We start from the raw sequence: 21081 nt of genomic DNA on the forward strand, positions 1-21081 counted from the left end.
AGAGAAATACTGCCATTTCTATACTGTTATTCTTTCTACTGCTCCAGTTGCACTGGCATAGCTCCTTCCCCTCCCCTCCTGTGAATTGTTGTGGCCTTTCTGGAGCAGGGGCCTTTTTTGGCATGGTCGACAAAAATAAACCATAAAGGCGGCTGTTGTTATGAATAAGGCTCAACAGGGGAATTTTACCAGTAGAACTACAGCAATATAATTATACTGGTAGACTAGTTACAGTAAATTTCCTCATGAAGACAAGCCTTAAGTTGACATTTCCTAGCTAAGTTGAATCCATATGTATAACTTTATTACGCAAAAATAATATGTCTCTGGGCCTTGAATTCTTTTTTACCCAGAAGAGTAACATTAGGCAGAAAAGCAAAGAATTTGGTGTTCAGAGATGGATGGGGGATTTTCTGTAACAGAGCGGCTGTGATGAGCTGTACGCTGAACTCTGTTTTACTGGATAGCTTATTCCTCCTAAAGTGATCAGGAACGTGAGGAGCGTGTTTGTGCTTACTGCACTAAAAAGTAAGCGGTACTGAAATACGCTGCAAGTTGACATCTCTTTCCCAACTTTTTTTCTGTTTGTGAGAGAGACTGAGCTGCAGTTTCCATAACTGAAGTGGTTTCGCTGAGAGGCAAAACTATTTTGCCGCTATTATTTAGGGCTGATCCTGGACCCACGAAGGGGAGGAATGATGCTTTCTTTGCTCCTTTGTTTGATTTAGAGGCCAAGATTTATTTTATCCTTTTGGATTTTGTCTTACAATGGGTGGAGTCCGTGTAACATTCACAAGCCAGGTGTTTATTTCTATAGATCGAAAATATCAGCCTATGATTCCTACCTCTGGAAGCTTCCAGCGCTTCAAAGGAACCATAGTCTTGCAGGAGAAGCTTAACACTTAAAGGCAAATTAAAAATATATATATTTATAGTAGACTTTTTGTTGCAACTGTCTCATGTTTCCCTTTTGGGAGTCTTTCACCAGCAGTCTGGTGCTTTCTTTTCCCTGGAATTATGGCTCAAACTTCAAGGGCTTTTTCCTGCCTGTTTAATTGGTTAAGATCTGTTATGGTGCTCATTGGTATGTTTTTGAGTGCACCCTTTACAATGAAATGAGACTATGTAACAGCTCAGCAAGTAGGGAAGTATTGTCTAGATTTCCACAGCTAATGAAGTGAAACATCGGGGATTGAATCCCAGATCCAGGAGGATACTCGGGTGCCTAAACTCCTGTTGAAATCTGTTGGAGTTCAGGCTCCTAAAAGCTCCTAAATACCTATTATGCCTCGAGTTCATTTATTGCACAGCTGAGAGCTTAGTTTTTATCAGGGTCCTAAAAATGTTGTAGAGGGTGTGTTAAAGTTGTTTCTTGCATGATTTTTTTTTTTTAACCTATGTTCTTTAGCCTGCAGGAAGGTAATGGGAGACACCAGTGTTTGTATTCTACATAACATGGAGCCCTGATCCTCGCCTGTGACTTTTAGGCAATACTGAAAAAAACTAACTGTAGCTGTCAGTGTAGCTTCTGGCTTTGGGTTTTTCTCTTATTCTTTCCACCCTCCCATACTGCTTTTGAAAGCCGCTTTTGTTATGCGAATGGGTTCCTCCCAGCAGCTGCAGAACTTTCCACAGTAGGAGCTAGGAAGGAGCCAGCAGACACTGCAAGGAAAGCTGGTGCCCTTTTCCCAGCTGCTCACCAAGCACAGCAATACCGTCCTTCCTGCCACGCTGGCTCAAACTGGCCCTTCGCTTATGTTCTCTTGCCAGGTGAGGTTGCAGCTGAGCCCTTAGGTAAAGTATTGGAGATGTATTATCATTCCCTGCAGACTATGCAAAGACCAGCACATCAGAGCTAAGGATTCCGTCCTACTATGAAATGGGATCCGTGTGCAGATGAAAGGTTGTCTTTCCTTGTGCACTGTATAGCACAGTGACTGCATGCTGTGTTTGCAGAATCACCTCCAGCTCAGGCCAAATGAGAACACTGTTCTGCTGGACCCTGTAGAAATGAAGGATAAGTAGCTCTGAAGTGCAGCATAAATAGACAGCTTAAATAAAATGTTAAAGTACAGATCTTGATAAGTTGTTTTCTTTTTCACTAGTTCCCTGGCCCTTATTCTGTGAATGCAATAGTAAATCCTTATTGTACTCCTAGCTATTCTTTCCAGATCCTTTCAGTGGGCATTAAGATGATGCAACTCTGCTGCAACTTCCCCGGGCCATTGCAGTGAGGCTGTTTGCACTTTCTTGCAGTGCCAGGAAGTGCAGCCTCACTTGCGGTGCTAGCTGTGCTTGCAGCGTGCTGCAGGTGGTGGCTGAGAACCTGCTCTCAGGGACACCTCAGCTGGTTGGGATGGATTCTGCTGGCTGTGAGGTGGGACGCCCGGGTGGCTCTGTGGAGAAATGTGTGAGCCCTCAAGCTGAAAAGCATGGAAAGTCCTCTAGTCACTTGATTTCACATAGATTTTTTTCTTTTTAAATACGTGTTTTGGGAATCGTGAAGATGAAATGGTTTGATCTTGTCAGTTTAGTTATGACTGTGATGGGAGATCAAACCATCATCTACTGGTATAGCTACATCCATGCACCATAAAACAAAGAAAATAAAAAGTAAACTGCCCTCACGTGGACGTCTTTTGCTGGGGTAGAGAGTGACACATCCCATGCAACCTTCTGTTTCATATTTTGTTATTTTAGTCGTTTCCCGTGTTCAGTATTTGTCCATGCTCTGCAGAATGTGGAGTTAATTTCCCAGCTTTTGTGACCTTGATAGATGGAGTATATAAGCATTTCCTATGTGATAAGCATGTCACATTACTCTTTGAAGCAGGGAAATATCATTATTTTACATCTGAGAATCAAATTCCTAGGTAACTTGTTGAGGAGGATGGGAAGTTTGTAGCAGACAAGGGATTCAAACTTAGGTCACCTGGATGCTGTTTTAGGACTTTAAGTCAAGAAACTTCAAAATACTCTTAGTGTTAATAATGAAGCAGATAGATCCCTTTGGCACCGACAGGGCCGTTACAGCCTTTTGCCCTTAATGTACATGCACTGTCCTTACATGTATGACTGTGTGTTGGTGCTCTCCAGAATGAGATGGTCATGCGTCCAAGCCTCTATAGATCAAAGGGATTAATGTCCAGCAGCTAAGCAGGATCCTATCCTTCTTCCAGATGCTACTACTTTCGTGGCACGGACAGCTGAACCTCAAAGAAGCAACCCCTAAATTGCCTTAACTTGCAGCCCAGCACATTAAAGTGACCTGAAAACTGATGGTGGTATACTTTAACATGCTAGGCTGGAGAGAGCATAGTTCAGGAGCTGTTTCCCACGTGGCTGGGCAGGAGCTGAGTATAGTAACGACTTCTGTCAAACCAGTTTAACTCATGTGTTCGTGAATTATCAGCTGTGAGTCCTGCCAGCTCAGTTTTGGACACAGGGTACCAGTAGTAAAAGTTCATACCTGTGTTCTTGGCTGTGATGCTTCATAGGATCACTTGGGTTGGAAAGGACCTCCAAAAGTTTCCAGTTGATGCCTGCTCAGAGGGCCAACTTCCACAGTCTCCCCGGATCCTGTTCCAGGGTTTGACCACTATCACGTGAAAGAGATTTCCAAATACATGTAACTGGAATCGACCTTTGCCATTTTGCTGTGCATCTCTGAGAAAGGTCTGGCTCCGTCTTCCCTTCTCTTTCCCAATGGGTAGTTGAGCAATAAGATCCCCCCCTCTCCCTTTAGCCTTCTTTTATTAAGGCTGAACAAACCCAGTGCTCAGCCTTTCCTCATGTGATGTAGGCAACTGTGGTGTGGACACATTTTAATGACACTTGTGTGCCAAGTGCTTCTCACATGCCTGACTGATTTAGGTGTCTAAAAAGTGGCCAGTCTGTCAGGTCTACAAAATGCACACAATTCCCATGCTGCTTGCGTCTAAAGCTGCTGGAAATCCTTACTGTATTATCGTGTAGTTCAGGTGACACTATCTCTCATAAGACAGTTGTGTCTGCAGAGTTAGGAGTGAGGTTGAGTTGACTCTGTAGTCTGAAGGTTTAGAGGAAAAATCAATTTATCTGTTGTATCAACATTTGTTATTTACAGAAACAATTTTTTAAAAACAAAACCTAAACTGTGAATCTCCAGGCTTCAGGGGCAAGATTGTCACCAGCTGGGTTTTGAAGAAGCTGAAAAGTAAAATGTGTGAAATCAGCATTGTGTATGTGTGAGTGAAACTTAAACTGAAGTCTCCTCTTCCCCCTCTGCCCTGTAACAGCACTTCACTCACTGAATGGTAGCTCAGTGAAGCACGGTTCTGTTTTCATACTGGTCAGCACAAATTGATTAACAAATTTTACTCAGATCTATCTCAATGTTAAGTTTTCTACGTGGATCCTACATGACTATTTCGGAAAGCTGAGAAACCCGCTTCCAAATAACTGCAGAGCGAGTGCCTCTGCATCTGTTTGGATTCAGATGTTGGAATAATTCTCCAAAAACAATTTAAGTTACTGTTTCTAGAAAGGTTTTCCATTTGGCTGATGGCTTACACATTTGATATGATGTACTGCAAGAGCAAGCCCTAAGCAATAGCTTTGGGCATAGCCATAGTCTGACGTCTCGAGCACCATGTGTCAGTCACTTTCCGACCTTGATTTTACATGAACAGAAATCTTTGAGCACGTGTTCTTTTTGCATTTGTATTTGCCCTGCTTATGCATGAAGTTTCTTCTTAAATCAAGCTAGAAAGGAGTCCAGTAAGACCCTGCGCACAGGTTCAGGGTGGCGAGAGCTCATGGAATTTCCTGTCGAGTGCTCTGAAGAGATAACCATCTGATGTCCAGATAACCACCCCCTGCTTCTCTCAGATGTTTTTATGTGTTTTTCTTTAAAATTGATGCTTTTTTCAATGCCAGGAGGCAATCCGGGAGAATATGTGAGTAGGCAGGTGGGTTTTGGCTGAAAAAACTTTTCTGGATCCTTTTTGAGCCTTTCATGTAGGGGGGTTGCTGTGCCTATTTTCTTAAGAAATTGTTTCACAGGAGTGTCCCAGCACGCCGTCAGGGCTCTCGAATGAGACTTTTAGGTTGTTTGACAGCTGCACTAAAACCAACCATTTCCTGTTAGGCAAGATGCTGGAAGCACTAGGTAGGGTCACTTCTTTTATTTTTTCTCCCTCCCCCCGAAGCTCTGGAATCTGAGTCTCATTTGCCTATAGTGGGAAGACATTGTGTAACGCACCTGGAACTTGAATTCAGAAGACCGGCTCTCTGCATAATCTTGTTTGGTGCACATCAGTTCGTGCCTGATGTTCTTCCTGGGAGATGGAGACGCTAAGGTGTTCAACTCAATGGCTGTAACAGCCTGCTGAAGGCTTCTCCTTGGGTTTTAGACAGGAGACCTCCCTTTGTGTTGCTTGTTTGTAAGCAGATGTGGGCAGTGAAAGGGAAATGGTGTATGTCTTGATTTTTCTCAGGGAGTGCCTGTGAAGTCAGTCATTGAGTACCCTGATGCTTTTTGTTACGCCAGTCCTCTGTGTTGCTAACAGTAATATCTTTGCTAGCTAATAGAAAAATCTTCTGGGATGGTTACTAGCTATTCAGTCTTAAAGCACTAGTGAGAGTTGGGCCTTGAAGTACTTTGGTCTTGTCAAGCAGAGTGGTGGGCACTGCCCATCAGCTTGGTTTAACCACCTTCTCAAACTTCTAAAATGTCCTGATAGGTTGATCTGGAGTACTGAAAGCTATGGATTGACAATTACTGTGGCTTTTTTTTTTTTTTGGGGTGGTGGTGGTAGAATTAAAACTGCTTTCTGATGGAAATAACAGCAGCTCTTCCTGATGCCAGGCTTAGAAATGTAGTGATACTGTATTTCTGCAGCCTTCAAAACTGTATCAGAGTGGCTCACCAGCGGCAGAGCAGGAAGCTTTGTCTTTGTAGAAGATGCGGGCAAATGCCTTTTGCTTCAACTCCCTAATTGCACCTTAAGCGTCTTCACAAAAGTAGTGGTGATGGAGCTGAAAACTGACCTGGGACAAGTCAGTCCAGAGTACTGTGAGCCTGCCCTCGCTTCCCAGAAGAGACCTGGTTTATCTCCCTGGAGTTGCTGAGAGTGGAGCTGTGACTTCTGAAAGTGCAGCCCTAACTATCCCCAAATACCCTGAAAGAGATTTCTTCTTGTTCCCTGGATGAAATAATCGTAGTGAAGGGCCAGCATTTCCCTACGTAAACTCCCGTTTTCAGGGATTGGTTCACCTAATATATTTATATACACATACTGTTAAACTCTCAAAAAATAAACACCTAGTACACTCTGCTCCTTGTCCAGAGCTGTGTAGCTTTCAAAAGCAGAATTTCAGAAATACAGCCATTTTGCACTGCAGCGAAGCAAACCTTCTCTCATTCCTTGCAAAAGTGAGAATGAAAATGCTTTGGCAAATAGCTTTGACTTAAACTGAAGAGCCTCTGGTTTTCAGAGCTGCTTTTAAAGCAAAGAGCTAGTTTGGCTTTTGATCCTCTTAAGCTGGGTTATTTGATGTGAAAAACGCCCTGGGTACTCTGCTGCAGAGGGGAGCAGCTTTTCAGTTCTCTGTGTGTGGCTTCAGGAGAGGGCCTGGCATAGTGTGGGGTGGCAGGGGGCTCAGGGGGTCCGGCCGCATGGCTCTGTAAATAAAGGGGCCTCTATTTCTTTGGATTCTTTTGCTGGAACTAAATATCGTGATCAGTGAAACTCTTACCTCATTAAAGGAACAAGCCAGGCTCCTTCAGCGTATGTGCAGTGCTGCAATGTGGTCTGTTCTGCTGAGCTGATTTGCTGAACAGATAAAGAGAGTTTTAACCCAAAGAATGGCACGTAATATATGACCTTGGGTTTCAAAAGGTTTGTTTTTGTTCATGTGACAAAATAAGGTTTTAATATTAAATATAGGGTTGGATTTGACTTGGCAGATACCAGAGCCTTCCATTACTGCTGTAGTCATAATAGAAAACTATCTGATGTGTGCCAGTGGGCATGCAGCAAGCCAAGAATTCTCTATCAGTGTTTGTTTTTTGTGAAAACTTAGCTAGCAGCTTTGCAGTTGGGTTGGCTATAAAGGTGATGTGCCCTCGTGTTGGAGGGGGCAAAGCGGTGATAGGCACAATACGATCCATGCATCTCTTCGTAGTATCTTTAGCTTTGGGGCAAAATACGGAATTTTTTTTTTTCCTTCTTAGCATTTTAGGGGTGTTTAAAAGAAACTTTCACTCAAAACTGCAAGGTTCAGCAGAACCAAGGCGTAAACCAAACTATGTGAAATATTCAGATCTGTTAGTACAGAAACTTAATGCTGTGTTGCAAGCTTTCAGTTTATGTACCTGGGGCCATGCACAGACACAAAATACTAATTTTGAGGTTTCCTTCCTACACACGCTCCATCTCAGATTGTCATCTTACTGTAAAGCTGAGGCACTTTTGGACTGCTGTATTGTAATTGTTTTCCTGAAGAAATGACCTGCAAAGCACCTCAGTGTTGAGATGCTGAACTGAGCTCCAAAGCCTTTGTTCTAAATTGGCTGTAGTCTGAATTGGTCACTCAGATTGGAAAAAACAAAAACAAAAACCAAAAACCCAAACAAAACCAAAAAAACCCAAAACACCACCAAAAAAACCCCAACCAAAGGAAAAAAAAAACAACCCAAACCCACCACCCCAGTCCCCACCATTCTTGCTCACAAAGAAACCAACCCCAAATAGTGCCAGAATCTTGCTTCTGTAGAACAAAAAGTGTGTAATAAAAATGTGTTACCTCCGCAGTTGACACAGAGTTGGGGTCAGGCTAACCTGCTGTGGACACTTTGCTGCCTGCTTGGAAGGGAACAAGTTAGTACAGGTGCAGGTAGCAGTGAACTTGGGGGGTCGATGGAAGAGGTCATGAGCAAACCTGGCTTCTGTGTGCTTTAGCAGGACTTCTTCCATCTATGGGTTATCCTCACCCCTCCACCCAGTTTTCTATGGAAATGAGGCTTGTTCAGTCTGTCTCTTCTGGAACTATTTTTTTTTTTTTTAGCTTGTTGGTTGACTGTGGATGGCTGAAGGTGGTTGACTTTTCTGGAAGTTTTCTGGAAGTTGGGTGAAAATTGGGAACTTTTGGGAAGGAGCAGGAGTTTGAACATCTACAAGCCTGCAAGGCAGATCCCTTTTTGTCCAGTTCCTCGTCAGCCTCCTAAGATAACCCGCAAGCAGTGGGGACATACCCTACAAGGAGGCAGCTGCCATGGGAATCCAGTGTTTCCACATGGAAGTAATGGAACATCTTTGTATAAATCAACTTGTTTATGGGGAATCTCACTTTATTAGCTCCCCGATCATGGATGGGTTTCTTGGTTATGACAGATGCATCTTTTGTCTTGTTGGTAAGGCCTTGAACAAAAATGGACACAGGTGATTTGGGGGAATAAGCAGCTGCTGATGGCCCAGATATAAGGGAGGAGTCTCTTTATCCTTGTAGGGGATAAAAAGCCATTTGCTTGGTCTTCCATTCATACGGCATGTGTATCTGGAGGTCTCGGGCTTCTTACCGGGCAAATTCATTTCCCATGCATTTGTTGGCTGCGGCTGCTACTTGCCTCTCTGCCAGCGGACTGATGCATCCTTATCCTCACAAATTTTGGAGTCGTGGCCGGTGTAAGCACTCACTTCCTAGTGAAAAGGACTTCCGTAAGAGAAGCCAAACTGCGTAACTCGGCTACTGGATTCTTCTCTGATTTTCACTAGATCAAGAGTCAGAGGCATGTGGCAGGCGTATAGGTTTATTTAGTTCCTGAAGCTCATGTCTGCCTCCATTCTCGTGTGCATCCTCTAAAACTTGGCCAGGAGCTCTGGTCCTGTATTATGGTCCGTTGTTCATTGGGAGAAATTCTATGGCAGCTGTTGAAACTACATTCAACTTACTTTCAAATACAATGCTTTTTTTAAGAATAAAAGCAAAAGCTTTGGCAAAAATGCTAACTGAAAATGACTATCCTAATTACGTTTAGAATATTATTACTTCTTCCTATGAAAGACTTGTCCGAATTAAATATAAAGGATTTCTAAAATAATTGCAAGCTTTTAAAGCCACATGTGTCACAATTTCTTCAAAAACAAATTGCCAACCTAAAATTAAACAGATCAAAGACTTTTACTTTATAGACTGTTATCTCGGAACAGCTGCACAATACAGGTGAATTGCATGTATATAAAATTTCACTGTAACAAAGCAGTGTATTTTCATCAGCCTGTGACCATTAACTATTCAAAAACATTTTAAATCTAATCTTTAAATAGAAATCTCTTAAATGCAAGTAGGATTTTTCTAAGATTTAACTGTTAATTTAAGAATGAGAATTATAAGCATTGTATGCTGCTGCATTTTTTGAGTTTTTTAGAAGATACATCTTTTGATTAAATCTTAGAAGGAAAGTAACTTACTGCTTGTTTCCTTATGTTTTATTCTATTTATTTTCTAGTAGTTCTTCTCTGTTTTAGTCTCTTTCATTACCATACAAAAAATCATGTAAGTAACATTGCCTGTCAGTTTTACTGCTTTGCGACTACTGATGTATTGCTGACCAGCAATGTTCTCCTAAATGCTCATCTTGCTTTAAATTCGATGGATACTCACCTGAACACTTTTGTTACTGAGTAACTTGCGTATGGATCAATATACAGCATGTGTAGTCTTCTCTTAAACAGTTATTTATGGGAAGCAGAGAGATCTGTGGAGTTTAAAAAACCAAACACTAAACTCTAGCTCGATGCATGTTAGAAGTAAAGCTGTGTTGTTTCAGAACATGCCTTGAAAGGAGGAAATTCAATAGGGAGCCATCTTACTTTCCAAAAATTTTAACTGTGAAAGATCAGCTTGAAGGCTTTTTGTTAACTTTGATCCTTCTTAAAATTGACCCGTTCATAATGTGTTTCAGTTTCTGATGTATGCTTTTTCCTGGACTCAATCCTTGAAAACTACCCACTTTGAAGTGTTTTTGTTTCTCCCTTTAAGAAATATTTCTGTTTTTCCTTTGCTATCTGATATGTGAAACTAATAAAACACTACAGGGGTGCTGAACGTACAAAGTACACTTGTAAGGCTATCACCATCCTATACCAGTCTTTTTGGTGGACCTGCATGCATGATTGCAGAACACAGGTTTCACTGCACATCCAGATTCCACTCCCTGGCTGGCTGGTTATTCAGTAAGCTCTTGCTTTGTTTAAGAACCAAATGTAATTATTTGTCTTGTTGCTTAAAGGTACATTTGTTTCCTAAAAAAGGTTTTATATGTGCCAGTTGACCATTCTGAAATGCATTATCTGCTCTGTTCATAGAGAATTTGCTTTCGTAGCATATAATTCTCAAATTCTTTGTTGAGGATAATATGGAGGGAAACAAAAATCAACATGCTTGTATATTTTTATACTAATGAAATAAAGTATTTTTTGATATATTGTTTATTCCCCTTCATTGTAGATGTCTGACTGACTTTCAATACCTGCTGTCTTGTTTTCGGTCACAGTTGTTGTTATCTCTTAGGGCTGTCCCATAGTTTAGTTCTGTCCTTGGGTACATTTCTTAACTACCTTTGTTACATCATTTGAAAGTCTACCACAATCAAACTTTCCTTGAAGAATCCTCAAATAAAGTTACACTGCATGATGGAGGAGTTGCATCGATGCTTAAGTTCGATCACTTTTAACATTTGTCATTAGGCAGGGTTGCTAGAAAGCGTTTCTGCTTCAAACCAAACTCTTTGCTATGGGAACAATCATCCAACACTTAGAACTGGTCACTGCACTGCTGGTGAGCTGTGTTTTTCAAATGGAAAGTGCTCTCATCACTCTCCTGACTGCTCTGTTTGACTGTTTTTAGAAGTAGTACAATGTTAACACTTTGTGCACTGTACCTTTCATATGTGCCAGCAAGGTACCAGCATCCAAGACATTTGCAAAGTTTCTCTAGAGAATTTGCCAATGGCTGCAGGTGTTGGAGATTTGAACTTGCAGAATGATACTGGTTTATGAAAGCTTCTGTGGGGTGTCTTTATGCTCAGTGTAAATCCTTCTTTCTTTCCTCTGCCTCTGTGGAACAGCCACAGCAAACAAGTGAGGAATGTGAAGACAGTGGTAGAAAGGACATGATGTCCCCAACTTGCTTTGAAGTTTGCAAGCTTATGTATTTGTCCATGAGGTTTCTCATTTTTTCACAGGCAAACGTGCCATTTTTAGTTGTTGGGGACTTGAAACAGGAACTTTCCTGTATGTATAAAATACAGGATTCTCAAGGACTAGTTTTGTTGAAGCAAAGAGTAGTATACAGATATCCTTTATTTGCTCCTTTTCATTATAGCCTTGATACTTCTAATATGACTTTTTTCTACTGGGTGACCCTATCTGACCAAACCAGATAAATCGGCACCTATCTCTGCAAAGTGGGGAAATGGCCAAACTACTGCTTCTTGAGCAGTAGTTGTCATTCAGTGCTTCTCCACTATTGTCCTCCTGGATAGACAAGAAGAATGTGCGCAAGCATATAGTGGAGCAAAATAAGAATTAGTGCATTGTGTGAGAGGTTATTAACTTTCTCCCTGCATCTTCTTGTTTCCCTCCTCCCCCTGTGACCATCCACAACACAGAAATTGTGTGCTGTACGTCAAAACTCAACTGCTTCAACCCAGAAACTGCTACCCAGTACTTTAGTTGCATTCCACTTCTCAGTGTGTAGAAATTTGAATTCACAAGGGTAGAATAACATCATTTTATGTTGTGCACTTTCTTTGCTGTTCCCATTTAAGCAAATATAATCAGGGCAGCTATTGGTGCAAAATTTACAACGATGTTTTAAAAACAAATTCAGGACGCTGAAAATCCCACTGGTCCCAGGAAAGAAGTCATGGTTCCAAGACGGCATTATTCTGACTGAAAACACTATTATGATAGTTGTCTTTGAAATTGTATTACATCAACTAACCTAACAATGTTATGCCATTCGAGCTAGAGCAGACTGAAATAAAAGAATTTCTAAACTTAGCTTTTCTATGAGGAGAACACTCATCCTTTTTCCATGGTCCTAATTTTGCAGCCTGCTCTGGTTACAAGGAGTATGTTGTAACTTTTCGTTTTTCGTTCCCTCCAGGTTTACAGGAACAGATGGACCAAGTGGTTTTGGATTTGAGTTGACGTTTCGGCTAAAGAGAGAAACGGGCGAGTCGGCACCACCTACCTGGCCGGCAGAATTAATGCAAGGCTTAGCGAGATACGTCTTCCAGTCAGGTACTGCAGGGTTAAATATGCTGCCTCGCTTTTTGCTGCTTTCATTCTGAAGGGCTGCATCTGTTACATCAGTGCTCAATCAAATCTTGAGAATTTTCTTTGTTTGGGAAACCAAAGGAGTGTGTTCCTTCCATCGGCCCAGCTTGCTGGGTACAAAACCCAGCTGCTGTCCAGGTAACTCCAAATCCCTACTATGGAAAAGCTGACAATACAGAATGGTTAGTAACCATAGGAAGCCTGCTCAGTGGCTCTTTGTTGCTCTCCTGCGTTGTTGGTTTCACCCTCTCTCAGTAAGGAAACCTCATTTGCTTATCCTGAAATGGCTGAGAAGCACCCATCCGATAAGGTGTCCCTTCTCAGCAGAAGGGCTGTTAACTTCCAAAACAGTTGCAGTTCCTTCACAAGCAAGTCTCTTCCTATAGTCCGTGCAGTTGAGCAGCAGCAACGTATGTAAACAAGGAGTGCTGAGATGAGAAAACTTAAAAGTCATAAGGGATGCCAAGGCTGGGAGGGCTAAGGAAGTAACAATTGGGAATCATTAATGTGGGTGGAGACTTGCCAGAGAATTGGGAACCACAGTGCCTGCAAAACGTCCTCTTGCACTACTCTTCCTGGATTCTGTTTATACCAGTAGATTGAATATTAGTTTGTATTGTGAGCACATGAAGACCCATGGAATGCTTGAGTGCATAGTGTATTTGAAAGGCACCCTCCAGCATCACAAGATCTGAATGAAAATATTTAAAGAACTTTTTTTAACCTAGTTTGAGGTTCTTTACGGGTAAAGTACCTTCTAAATCAATGATTATTGAATTTGTAACATTTGGTGCTTGCTCTACTAGTTAATAAATTGCTCAGTAACTTCTGATTCTATTGCTGGTTTTCAGTCAGCTGGCTGACTCTCAAAGGGGAAAGGTCTGGGTGAAAACAGGATTGCTCTGGTAACCTCAGTGACAAATCTCTGAGGCAGTGGCAACTCTTCTGGGGTATTCTAAATGTTGACTGGCAGAGACCAATGCCAGCACAGATGATCGCTTGTCTTCCTACTGGGAGTGTCTCTTGTTGCAGTTTGAAATGACACAAGCATTTTTTTTGTAACCTTTGTGTAGCTATCTTCCCCAGTTGCCATCCAAATTTGGGCTCATCCGTTCTCTTTTCTGTCTTGATTTTTGCTATTCTTAAGCATCTAAATCCACATGACTGTCATCGGTTTTGCTATTATTTGAGGTTCCTGTCCTGCCTAAATTATATTGTACAGTAGCTTTTTGATACTGACCGTGCAGTGATGAATTCATACTCACATTTTCTATGTATTGACTGCAGGGTCTGAAGAAAACATCTGACTCTAAAATCTCCTTCTTAGATATAAAATAACATACAACATGTTATATGTTAACTTATCTTACATATAAGACCCCTTTTGGGGCCTTTTAAATTTTCTGGTCCAGTGTAGATTCTCATAACAGTCTCTTTAATGCAGTAATTTCAGTGCCTTCTATTTGCACATTAAGCAACCTATCGCAGTTGCTTGTTTGTCTCACCCTTTTCATGGGTGAGAGGAGGTCTGCAGAGTGAAACGGGATTTGGTAGGGTACTTTAGGACAAACTTTTCAGTGACTAAGCTGGCGCTCCAGGCAGAGACTTGCCTTGTTTGGTTTCCTGCACTAATGCAGTCTCATCTTTCTGACCTCAAAGCAAACGAACTGTTTTTAGACTGGAAAGAGTGGTTGTGCCTATGCATATCAGTCTAACGTGAACTTCTAAGGGCCTTCAGTATTGTACTCAGCTTATCCATGCTGGTTTTGACTTTCTATCCACCATGACTCTTTAAAGGCACTGCTCAAATATACGCTAATGGATTCTAGCCTCTGGGTGTTTAGCTCTCAATTTACGTTATTAAAAAACCCTGTGTATGAATCATAAATTGACTTCTTTGAGTGTGAAATTGAGTATGAGCCAACACTACGCTCATCATGCAATAGGCAAGCCACATGCTGGGTTACCTTAGGAAGAGCATGAGCAGCAGATTGAGGGAAGTTATTACCTCTTCTGCATGGCACCAGGGAGGCCTTGCTTAAAATAGTGTCCTGTTTTGGGCCTCCTGGTTTAAGAGATGCTGAGAAAACAGAGAGAGTCCACAGTGGTCAAGGTCCTAGAGCACGTGAGCTACGAGGAAAGCGGGAGGGAGCAGGGCTGGTTTAGCCTGTGAAGAGAAGGTGCAGGGTGATCTAATGGGAGCCCACAGCTGTTGGGAGGGTAGTTACAAGGTTGTGGGGTCAAGCCCTAGATAATACAACAAGGGGCTATAGCTCTGAATTGTAGTATGGGAAGTTCTGGAAGGGCTTCAGGGAAAACTTGCTCACAAGGAGGGTGGCAAAGCACAGGGAACAGTTTATTGGAGAGTTGGTGGATCACTGTTCCTGAAAGGGTCCAGGACTTAGCTCAACAAAGCTACAACGGCCCTGATGTAGCGTTGGTGATGGCTCCACTTCAAATAGGAGGCTGGACGAGACCTCCAGAGGCCCCTTAAAATACCATGGAAGAGTTGGATTTTTTATTTTTTCCATACAGCTTCATGCCCTTCAGCAAGCATCTGTGTGCTGTCACCAAGTATTACCAACCGTTCCTTGCCCTCTATAAGAAACTGTATGCTGTTGCAGCAAGTGATCAAGATCTAGTTTTATTTTAGTACAATTTGTTTATTACTTGCCTCTTTTGAATAAGAACTTTCTCAGACTAAAATCTTCTGGATAATCGTAGACATCAGGTTAATCCTGACAAGATGATGCATTTAAAAATAAGACTTGTAATGGGGCAGACTCTATCATGTTTCTTCTTGATCTCTCAGGTCAATACCAGTTGACCATAGCTAGATGCAGTCATTTTCTAATTTAGTGTAAGCTCGCTCACTCCATTGCTCTGCAGAGTCCCCAGTCCTTCTGCTACATCTGACATGTCCCGCTTTGCTTTGCTTTACTCCTGCGAGCTGCCCCTTCTTAGGCTGGCAGTCTCCAGAGCAATTCCCATGTTCTCCCTTGCATCACCCCTGGGTGATCAGGCACCCAGTGCTAGGCAGTGTTATTTTTGTTCTGCCTAGCGGGGTTTCCCCCAGTCTGACATGGCCACTCTGCAAAGCCAAGTGAGCTTCTGCTGTCGCCTTTTTTCCTTGGTCTTTTACAGGACTTCTCTGGTCAGATGTTAAAAACTTAAAACTGTGAACTGTATTTGAAGGGGTGGTTCTTCTGAGGCCCATTGGGCATTAGGCAGGCTGTGGCACGGCAGTATTGTTTTACATGATGAAAGGTTTCTTTTTGCTCAAGTTCTTTCTGACTGTGCCACTTGGAGCGTTTGTCAAATGCAACAATGACAAGCATTGTTTAACTCTGTTGTATGCACCTTAATGTTGTCCTCTTCAGTTGGTTAAAAAAAATCTGTGGAGTCTCTTTAATACTCCAAAATAGCCTTAAAAACATTTGATGAGCCGAAACAACTTAAGTAATGCTTATGAATCCACTTTGAACAAGAAGCAAGAAAAAAAATAAAGCTGGCAGGAACTTTTTGGATAGGCTCCAAGCACTTCCGCATGTCAAAAGATTGTTTACTTTGAAAGCTATGCAAAGAGCTAAATTCTTATCTCTTGAATAATAAGCCAACTTTTTGGTTATCATAGATGTGCTTTGCTGGGTCTGGTTGAAGTTGGGGGAGAGTAAGGTGTAGTTATACTCCTGCTGAGCCTGAGCATTTTCAGAAGGTGATGACTGAGTTGAAGACTCATCTAGCAGCTACTGCTATCCTAAATATTATTACTGTGTATTGTAGTTACAAAGCATGTCTCATTGCAAGTGATATATTTTTGTAACAAACACTTCTAGGCAAATGAATGTTGTGTTCCTTTGTTCCATCTCTCCTGCACTGTGGCTGTGCTTTAGGAAAGCAGTCTTCTGCATTGACTTTCAGACCTCTTTGAGCCTTGGCTTCTCTGTTCACTCTGACAAACACTTGATGCTTTGTGCTTTTGATTAAATGGCACTACTTCCCCTCCTTCAACAAAACCAAGCTTGCAAATCTCAAAAAATTTTTTGTGGCTTTATCTGTTCTTAATTTTATCACTGACCATGACCAAAAATCCCAACTCTGTTATTTTTAGTTTTAAAAAAACACAAACCTGCAAACCTTGAAAATGAAACTTTGCACAATTCAGTGACCTTAGCTTGTCATGGTTCGTGGGTGAATATCTCATGGTAGAACAAATTTATACTTCAATTCAAATGAAGAGGAAGAAATGCTCTTCCTACAGAAAGCTTGTCCAGGGCTTGTTACGATTGTTAACTCTTTAGGTACTGCAGTAATATGACGCTTGATCAGTATAGAGAGGCCATGGTTTGTGCTTTCCTGAAATTAAAATCTGCATTTTTTTCCTCTCTAAGGTAAAGTTAGGTTGTTTTCAAGGCCCTGCCCGATACACATCATGAGGGCAATATATTGATGTAGCACGGAAACAAATGTGTTGTGTGTATGAATTCTTGCTGCTTCCATGTTTCTTGGCCTGAAAGAAAACAGCTGCAGCTGTAAGGTACAGGTTTGGAAAATTGCCAGGAAAACCTCATCATGCCTAGAGCTTAAAGATAATGGTATAGCATATGTAATGGTTATATTCTCCGCAATGGATGAATTGTAGTGGGGAACTAGCTAGTGAAACTAGCTTCAGAAGTATTAAGACGATGTCCATGAATTAGTTAGAGGTTTGCAGGTTGGCTGAGCTTGATAACATTTACTCCAGAACTCATCAGCTGCCATTGCAGGGGGGACAGGTAGCGTTACAGTAGGCTGGAAAATGGCAAATGCTGTTCTTCACCCCCACCCTCCCCCCCCAAAAAAAACCCCAACAAAACCCAAGCAAACCCCAGAAATGCAAAAACCTGGGGTTTCTAATTGGTCAATCAGACTGCAGATCTTAAGAAACTGCTAGGAAAAACAAATCATCTAGAAGGCATCCAGGGAATAATGGACGTCCCAACATGGGTTTATCAAGAATAAATTGGAACAAACTAATTGTGACAAAGTAACAGGCACCATGGGAAGAAGTGAATGTTGGTTACCTTGATACTAGTGAGACTTTTGACATTATCCCTTCCAACAGGTATGTGAGCGAGCTGGGGAAATGCAATCTTCATAAAAACTAAAGAAGGAGGGATGCCATACTGGTTGCATATTTAGACTCTGAGTAATTGTCAATGTGTTGTCATCAATCACAAAAGATGTGCAGAGTTTGGATTTGTCTAAAATCTATCCTAATGCTCATGCAATTTGGTATTGACCAGGATGATGAAATGCAGAGTATCCTGATGAAATCTGCAGATGCAGCAAAGCACTACGGCGCAGAGGGCTGGAGTTCAGAACGGCCTTTGCAAATTGCAGAAATGGTGTGAAGTACCTATGTGCAGTAGGGTCAGGAAGGTGCAACAAGTGCGAGGTCCTGTGCTTACATGGGAATAATCCAATGCACAATTATCAGCTGGGGAAAGGCAGCAGTTCTGAAAGGAGAAGAAAATGATTTGGAGTTGATATCACCAATGGGCTATACCTAAACCAACACTCTCTTCACTCTGAGAGATAAGAAGCGAAATTATTCTGACGTATAAATAGAAGTATTTTGTGTATTGCGTGTGATAGGGTCCTACACTGCTGGCAACACATTGAAGGGAAAGGGAGAGCACTGTATCTCATTTTGGGCAAAAGACTTCAAGTCAGCTGCATCCCAGTTGGAGAAAGTCTGGAGGAGAGCAGTAAGAATGACCCAAAGGTCCAGAAAATATGACCTGTGGAGGACTGATCAAAATAGTTATGTTTGTTTAGTCTGGGGAAGAGAAGGTGGAAGGAAGATGTGAGAACAGTCTTCAAATATGCAAAAGGTTGCTGTAGGAAATAAAGTAATAAATTTTTCTGTGTGCCTACTGGCGATATGAGAGGCTCATCACTACTAAAATTTCTGTAAGGTGGGGTTAGGGTTTGTCATTAGGAAAAACTTTTGAATGGTAAGCGCGGTGAAGCACTGGAATAGTTGCAGATTCCTCATTGCTGCATAGCTTTGAGAACAAGTCAAACTATTCTTCATGGAAATTGGTCAGGAAGAGTTGATTCTTCCTTTAGGTGAGGGCAGAGTAAGGAGCCTTCTTAGTCTCCTTTATATTATAAATATGTCTTGACTGACTAGGTGTCCTCTTCAGGTCTTCTAAATGTAATTTTCTGTGATTCCGTAAATACATAATTTATCTTTTTTTTATAGTTTCCTGATTACTGGTGCACTAAAAGATATTTAAATGTGAATTTAGAAGTCTGAGCTAATTTAAAAGTTGAATTTTAATATTTAACCTTTGACTGGTCAGTAGTAGGAAGCTGTTTGTGTCTTGGGGACTACAAAACAGCAGTAACAAAATCTACAAGCAAAGGAAGTAAGCATGCAAGATGCAATTTGTGGGTGGCGATTTAATGTAGATTTCAGCTGATTACTTCAGGAGAAACTTGCTTATATGAATTATTCCTTAGAAAATTTATTACACTTTTGAAAAGTGTATTGGGCAGAACTAATTCCAGTAGATACACAGTGAGTTACACATGTTGATAACAACGTGTCAAAACAATGACCAAACTAGCTATAGCTGATTTGTTGTGTTGGGTTTTCTCCCCACAAACATCCTCTCTTGGCACGTCTGCCCCCTCTGCACTGTTACGGTGAGGGATTCCCTTTTCAGAGGATAAGGTATGAAATATCTTCTCTTGTCCTTTAGTTATTTCTGTGAAACCTGCAGGAACTTGGTATCCGTGAGCTTCTGTCTTCTGTCACGATTCAAGTCCACAGGCCAATTTCCCAAAGTTACTGGAAGGGAGGATGGTTCTGACTGATGTGTGCAAGTGCCTGAGGCAGCACAGCCACGCAAGCCTTCGGCAGCCGGGCTGAAAAGCAAGCCCCAAATGAGGTATGTCTAGCCTTCCTTAGTTATTTCTGACATGTCATGCTTTCTTCAGGTAGGAATTATTGTCCGACGGCTTGTCTGTAGTTTGAGGAAGCACGTACACTGTTCCTGCCTATGTCATTGGCCAAGTGCATCAATTTGAGGGTATTATGCCAGCTCTGCATGTCTCAGTTTCCCCTTTGGTAAATGAGGGTGATCACAGGACTTGTAAGGGCTGCAGGTATAGATGCACTCTTCTTACTTAGCAATTTCCATCTGATTCAAGTTTAGTCTGAGCCACGGAGGCACTTTGCGTTTGACAGGCAGTATAACTTTTACACTGAAAATGGGACTCAGTGGGATTAAGTGATTTGGCTGGGGTCACAGACCTGCAGCCATTAAGCCAGTGGATACCTTGACACCTGCTGCCCTGGCGTAACCACTAGACCTCATCTTCAGATCTTCTGGAGTCCAGAAAGCTTCAATGTGGTAGCCTCAGTGACTCTTTCCTTGCCAACATGTTTTCAAACATTCTTGACACAGGCCAATTTCTGTGTATAAAAAAGAAAAAAAAAACAAACCCAAAACAAACTCCTTGCTTCCTTGAATACAAATGAGGCTTGTCTAGCTTGTTTGTAAAACAGTGTTTATTTCTTCCCAGTAGGATGGCTAAAGCCAAATAAAATTTCCCAATAATTCATATATATTTTGCCCTGACGGTGCCTTTATTTTTTTTTTTTTCAACCTCAGGCTGATTTATTGTTCTCTTCTGGTTGCTATGGCTCTGTAAAATATATATATTTTTTCTATCATCTGTTTGTAATATTGACCAGTTTCCAGTGTAGAGCTGGCCCTGGCTCCTCTGTAGTATTCCAGGATTTTAGATTAAAAATGGGGGGATTAACTGTGTGTTTTAGCTCCACAAAGAAGTATAAATCAACATCAATTTCATTTCAACAGAACCTGTTATGTAGTGAACTCTGCTGCACAAACACTGAAACTGTAGCGCAGTAAAGTTTGTAAAATGGCCTCCTGGCCTGTCGTTTGCCGTAGGTGAACAGGACTCAACCAAGTGCGCAGGCTGCGTGCCTTTATTCTGCAGAGGGGTATGGAAACATTAAGTCACTGATTACAATTTAACCCAAGTTTGTCATGGCCAAAAGCTCTCATCATCTGATAGTTATTCAGTGGTCCATGAGAAATTGGTTGGGTTTTAGCCTAATTCCTCTTAGACGTTTCCCATAAAACAAGCTGTTCTGTGAGCAGCAGCACAGATCAAGGCTGGTCCTTTACATCTCTGTGCGCTAGCCCCTCTACGTCCCGCACCGCCGCAATAAATTCACTTCTCCCCGTACTGCCTATGAGCTCACCTCCCCAATATTTCCTCCCCCCCCCCCCTCCCCCCCCTCCCCCCCCCCCCCCGCCGCAATAAATTCACTTCTCCCCGTACTCTTCGCTCTTCGAGTGCCCCGTCTGCTTCTGCTGCCTATGAGCTCACCTCCCCAATATTTCCCATCCCTCCCCCGCCATCTCCTAAGCCAGCCTTGTCACAACCCCGAGCTTCCAGCTGGGATGTACGTGCTGGGGCTGGTACCAAATGACTTGCTGGCTGATAAAACAAACCGGTTGCTTGTGTGCAGAGTGGTTGGCTGATGTGCCGGGCACGACAGGCAGCTATCGAGCTTGTGCTTTGGTCTCCAACCTGTTGCTGGCATCCCCCGAAGCTGGCTGGAGGCTCTGAAGTTGTTGGGGAGGGAATTGCCAAATGCAGCTCTGGTAAATTGTCCTGACAGGCATTGCAGCAAAGTGCTGGTTGCAGATGGACCCATCCTTTTTTA

At 42.1% G+C, this 21081-nt stretch overlaps 1 protein-coding gene across 2 annotated transcripts in view; it reads left to right on the forward strand.

The window, feature by feature from the left end:
- The window catches only part of SUFU (SUFU negative regulator of hedgehog signaling), a 92953-nt gene that overhangs the window by 8887 nt on the left and 62985 nt on the right, over window positions 1-21081 (forward strand). For both annotated transcript variants that reach the window (XM_009277821.1, XM_019471734.1), the window contains exon 2: window positions 12154-12290. In XM_009277821.1, the coding sequence (XP_009276096.1) occupies window positions 12154-12290 (137 nt within the window). The remainder of the gene's footprint in view (window positions 1-12153; window positions 12291-21081) is intronic.

Source organism: Aptenodytes forsteri, unplaced genomic scaffold, assembly GCF_000699145.1.
Source record: "Aptenodytes forsteri isolate BGI_AS27 unplaced genomic scaffold, ASM69914v1 Scaffold15, whole genome shotgun sequence".
Lineage (NCBI taxonomy): Eukaryota > Metazoa > Chordata > Aves > Sphenisciformes > Spheniscidae > Aptenodytes > Aptenodytes forsteri.